At 34.4% G+C, this 6,000-nt stretch overlaps 1 protein-coding gene across 1 annotated transcript in view; it reads right to left on the bottom strand.

Annotated features, from left to right (window-relative positions):
* Window positions 1-243: 243 nt before the first annotated feature.
* oit3 (oncoprotein induced transcript 3) overlaps window positions 244-6,000 on the bottom strand; it is a gene marked incomplete at both ends in the record, with an annotated part of 29,880 nt that continues 24,123 nt past the window's right edge. The window contains 2 exons of the mRNA XM_083897698.1: window positions 244-396; window positions 1,540-1,639. Coding sequence (XP_083753824.1) covers window positions 244-396; window positions 1,540-1,639 — 253 coding nt within the window. The remainder of the gene's footprint in view (window positions 397-1,539; window positions 1,640-6,000) is intronic.

The raw sequence follows: 6,000 nt of genomic DNA, 5'->3' as shown, positions 1-6,000 counted from the left end.
CAAAGAGGCACAGACTTGGGATGCATTAACTAGAATTTAAGTGATCTACAGCAACATGAGTAACACTGGGAGTGGATAAAGGTTAAGTGCTATGTGGGTGTTTAAAAGAGACCGTCTCTCCACATACTGTTTATATTTGGTTGAAAAATCAAGTAAACTGAAAGCTAAATGGGGTTTCTGTGATCCTGGCTTGTGCTGCTTCGCCTGGTCTTGCTAGATATTGTCTATGTGTAAACGTCCTGACTAAGGCAGGATGAAGATAGGGCCTCCAGTGAGTGTGCGCTGCACCTGAGCGTCCCCGCTCCGAACCTCCCGTCGGACACGCCCTCGACAGTGTTGAGCACAGCGGGAGTCTCCTGCTCCACACACTAAGACCTGACAGTGCAGGAACACTTGCTGTAAACAAAAGAAATTCAGCTTATCTTAGTAGAAATCGATTAAATCAGATTACGTATATATATCCAGTGGTGGAAAGAGTACTGAAATATTCTACTCAAGTAAAAGTACCACCATTTTTTATCAAATTTTACTTAAGTACAAGTTAAACTCAAAAAAAGGTAGTTTGTTTAAAATGTACTAGAGTAAAGGTTGCTTTTTTAAGAAGCTTGGGGTTCTTTCTTGTGTCGTGCAAAGGGACACAAATCTCACATGAATTGTTTTTAATTGAAGACAAACCTTTGGAAATTAAAGTGCTGTCAAAATAAAATATGTTAGCACATCTATGAAAATTATTATCATCATGATAATAATTATTATTATCAGGATATTATCTATCAAAATGGGTCAAAGGTCAAAATAACTCACTCACTCAGGGTCCTTATTTTGCACCAATTCACCTGTCATTCACTGCCAGTTTCTGGTGCGTGATTTATTTATTTATTATTTCATTGTATATTTTATACTTCATGAAGTACAGTACTACCTAAAAAAGTAAAAGTAAAATTAAACATTTTAAATGTTACTTTAACCTTTAGAAGACAGAGCTTTTTGGCTGCTTTCTTCCATGACTGTTTAAATGTACAGTATATACTGAGGCTATAAGAATGTGCAAATTGAGGGGGGGGGGGGGGTATTTTCACCAACTATATAAACACACCTGAGCAAAAGTACTCAAAATGTTTAAAAGTGCAACATTTGTGAAATCTGGAAACGTCACAGTTCAAAGTTCATTTGACTCGTTTTTATGAACAAAAACAAAACAAAAACGCTCCATTTTTTACTTTTGCACAATTATTGCTGATTTAATCACTGCTAAAAATGCAATAAAAATTAATCATAACTGACTCAACAACACATAAGAAGACAAAAAAAATAATTATATATATATATATAAGGACTTGTGTATTATTCCCACGGCAGATCAGTGCCATGTGAGCATGAAGGGTTAAAAAGTAGAAGTACACAAAAAACCTACTTTATTACACTAAAGCGAGTAAACGTATTTCATTACTTTCCACCTCTGATTATATCATGTCGGTCTTTTGCATTACTGTGCATCACACGTATGCCACACAATCCCAGCATGCATCGTTTACTCACTTGGTTGTCCTTGCCAATGAACTTGAAGACAGGGACCTGGTAGTGTTTAGAGAGCTGGTCCTTGGATGAATACTGTGTCACTGCTTCATCAGAGATGCACCTGAATAGAAAGTAGACAAAGCAGGAAATGTAGTCACACAGGTGACCTCCTGAGACAGCACTCACTCAGTCAGTGATGCATTTTTATGTCGAACAAGCCTCTGCATTAAGCTGTGCAGGCACTGAAACACTGGAAAATATCATATGAAAACAGATCAAAGCCACAGAGCGGCACGAAAAACATTGACTCTGGACTTTAGTGGAGGAAATAGTTTGCCAAAGTGTTCCCCACACGACAAGGCTGTTTCGATTTTTCTACCTTAAATATTATTGTTTTCCTTCCACATTAATCAAGAGTACGAGGCCAGTGGCATTTTTCATTTGACATTTCCTTGTGGAGATTTCCTCTTCTATAACTGTCAAGCAGCTGATGCTAAGGCTGTGTGGTAACAGCAGCTGGGCCTGATCCAGTTGCAATTTATTGTAGGAATTATTTAATGTTGTAGCAAAGAAAGGAGTTCAGCTATTTTTGAGAAAACTTTTTTTTTTAAGGCCAAATTTAGCAGAGTTAATGGACACTAATAAACAAAATCACTGTGTTATCACAGTACCATGCAGTTTTATTTGCTCGGATTATAAAACTGTTGCAATCTCTGCCAGTACAATGCATGTTAATAACATTTTAATTTGCACGGCCCACAGAACTGAACAATTGCATTTGAAAATTCATTAACTTTGTGCCTCTGGAAATGATTTCCATTGACAGTGTGTGTAACAGCTCATTGTCAAAGATTTCTGAAGAAAACGGGGAAAAAACATAACTAACTGGAACTGAGTGTGTGTGAAGCGAAAATGTACTTAGCAGAAATGGGACCAAGTCATTGTTTTGCAAGTCACAAGTAAGTCTCAAGTCTTTGCCCTCAAGTCCAAAGTCAAGACTGAGAACTTTTTTTCCCCTAAAAGTCATAGCTTATATCTTTTCCAAAATTTGATTAAAAGCCATACTTTAGTATGTTGTCCAAAATTTGACAAAAAAGTAAAAAAACATTTGGTCCAAAATTTGACAAAGAAGTCATACTGTAGTTTGTAGTCCAACATTTGACAAAGAAGTTATACTACACAATGTCGTCCAAAATGTGACAAAAAAAATAAACAAAACAAAACAGTCATACATGTCAATTTGTCAGAGAAGTCAAAAAAATTTTTTGTCTAAATTTAGAAAAAAAAAGTCATACTATACACTCTTAGAAATGTTCCTGTAAAAAAAACAGTAAAGAACTGGCCGCTGGGTTGCCATTATGTTACTGAAAATTAACATCTTTTTATTGTCACTGAAATTTACAGTTTTGTCCTGTAAATTAAAAATACAGTGTAAACTAATGTTTAAAATTACTTTCAATGTATTTTACAATCAAATTACTATTTAGCTTGTATTATTTGTCCATTTCAATAATCTATTAAAAGATATGATTGCACACAGTTAAAGGCACTTTTGTTAAGAAAAACATGTTACATGTCATTGACTTTAGGTTTCACAAAATCTCTGTTTGAACCTGACCACAAGCATGGAAGGCAAACCATAATAAAATTGTAAAAAAAGATGACGTAAAAACTTCACATGCTGAACAAATTGCATGTTAGAAACAATATTTCAAACATATGCCGAATATTATGATGTTAAATTTCAGACTAAAGTCCGCTCACTGTCAAAGTGCATCAGGGCAAATTTCCTGATTTTCAAAAATTCATTAAAATTATTCCTTAAGAGGTTTGCAAATATTTTCAACGGATCCTTGTTAAGGATGAGGCCCACTATTATGATGGTAAATTTCAAGTCATTCCGACATACTTTTTGTTTTCGAGAAGAAAGTCAGCTCACTGTCAAAGTGCAAAGTGTCAAATTTCCTGAATTTCAAAAATTCATGAAAATGATTCCTTAAGAGGTTTGCATATATTTTCAACGGATCCTTGTTCAGGGCAATGCTGACGATTATGATGGTAAATTTCAGGTCATTCTGAGATACTTTTTGTTTTTGAGAAGAAAGTCAGCTCACTGTCAAAGTGCAAAGTGTCAAATTTCCTGAATTTCAAAAATTCATAAAAATTGTTCCTTAAGAGGTTTGCAAATATTTTCAACGGATCCTTGTTCAGGGCGATGCCGACTATTATGATGGTAAATTTCAAGTCATTCTGAGATACTTTTTGTTTTTTCGAGAAGAAAGTCAGCTTACTGTCAAAGTGCAAAGTGTCAAATTTCCTGAATTTCAAAAATTCATAAAAATTGTTCCTTAAGAGGTTTGCATATATTTTCAACGGATCCTTGTTCAGGGCAATGCTGACGATTATGATGGTAAATTTCAGGTCATTCTGAGATACTTTTTGTTTTTGAGAAGAAAGTCAGCTCACTGTCAAAGTGCAAAGTGTCAAATTTCCTGAATTTCAAAAATTCATAAAAATTGTTCCTTAAGAGGTTTGCAAATATTTTCAACGGATCCTTGTTCAGGGCGATGCCGACTATTATGATGGTAAATTTCAAGTCATTCTGAGATACTTTTTGTATTGGAGAAAAAAGTCAGCTCACTGTCAGTGTCAAATTTCCTGAATTTTAAAAATAAATAAATATTATTCCTGAAGAGGTTTGCAAATATTTTCAAAGGATCCTTGTTCAGGGTGATGCCGACTATTATGATGGCAAATTTCAAGTCATTCTGAGATACTTTTTGTTTTCGAGAAGAAAGTCAGCTCACTGTCAAAGTGCATCATGGCGAATGGATAATTTCCTGATTTTCAAAAATTAATTTAAATTATTCCTTAAGAGGTTTGCAAATATTTTTAACGGATCCTTGTTCAGGGCGATGCCGACTATTATGATGGTAAATTTCAAGTCATTCTGAGATACTTTTTGTTTTTTCGAGAAGAAAGTCAGCTCACTGTCAAAGTGCAAAGTGTCAAATTTCCTGAATTTCAAAAATTCATAAAAATTGTTCCTTAAGAGGTTTGCATATATTTTCAACGGATCCTTGTTCAGGGCAATGCTGACGATTATGATGGTAAATTTCAGGTCATTCTGAGATACTTTTTGTTTTTGAGAAGAAAGTCAGCTCACTGTCAAAGTGCAAAGTGTCAAATTTCCTGAATTTCAAAAATTCATAAAAATTGTTCCTTAAGAGGTTTGCAAATATTTTCAACGGATCCTTGTTCAGGGCGATGCCGACTATTATGATGGTAAATTTCAAGTCATTCTGAGATACTTTTTGTATTGGAGAAAAAAGTCAGCTCACTGTCAGTGTCAAATTTCCTGAATTTTAAAAATAAATAAATATTATTCCTGAAGAGGTTTGCAAATATTTTCAAAGGATCCTTGTTCAGGGTGATGCCGACTATTATGATGGCAAATTTCAAGTCATTCTGAGATACTTTTTGTTTTCGAGAAGAAAGTCAGCTCACTGTCAAAGTGCATCATGGCGAATGGATAATTTCCTGATTTTCAAAAATTAATTTAAATTATTCCTTAAGAGGTTTGCAAATATTTTTAACGGATCCTTGTTCAGGGCGATGCCGACTATTATGATGGTAAATTTCAAGTCATTCTGAGATACTTTTTGTTTTTTCGAGAAGAAAGTCAGCTCACTGTCAAAGTGCAAAGTGTCAAATTTCCTGAATTTCAAAAATTCATAAAAATTGTTCCTTAAGAGGTTTGCAAATATTTTCAACGGATCCTTGTTCAGGGCGATGCCGACTATTATGATGGTAAATTTCAAGTCATTCTGAGATTCTTTTTGTATTGGAGAAAAAAGTCAGCTCACTGTCAGTGTCAAATTTCCTGAATTTTAAAAATAAATAAATATTATTCCTGAAGAGGTTTGCAAATATTTTCAAAGGATCCTTGTTCAGGGCGATGCCGACTATTACGATGGCAAATTTCAAGTCATTCTGAGATACTTTTTGTTTTTGAGAAGAAAGTCAGCTCACTCTCAAAGTGCATCATGGCAAATGGATCATTTCCTGATTTTCAAAAATTCATTAAAATTACTCCTTAAGAGGTTTGCAAATATTTTTAACGGATCCTTGTTCAGGGCGATGCCGACTATTATGATGGTAAATTTCAAGTCATTCCAAGACACTTTTTGTTTTTTCGAGAAGAAAGTCAGCTCACTGTCAAAGTGCATCTTGGCAAATGGATCATTCCCTGATTTTCAAAAATTCATTAAAATTATTCCTTAAGAGGTTTGCAAATATTTTCAACAAATCCTTGTACAGGGCGATGCAGACTGTCATCATGGTAAATTTCAAGTCATTCGGAGATACTTTTTGTTTTTGAGAAGAAAGTCAGCTCAAAGTCAAAGTGCAAAGTGTCAAATTTCCTGAATTTCAAAAATTCATGAAAATGATTCCTTAAGAGGTTTGCAAATATTTTCAACG

This window comes from Microchirus variegatus, assembly GCF_963457635.1.
Source record: "Microchirus variegatus genome assembly, chromosome: 11".
In the NCBI taxonomy this organism is placed as follows: Eukaryota; Metazoa; Chordata; class Actinopteri; order Pleuronectiformes; family Soleidae; genus Microchirus; species Microchirus variegatus.
The sequence above is the reverse complement of the archived record's forward strand: the minus strand, read 5'-3'. Positions and strand labels throughout refer to the sequence as shown.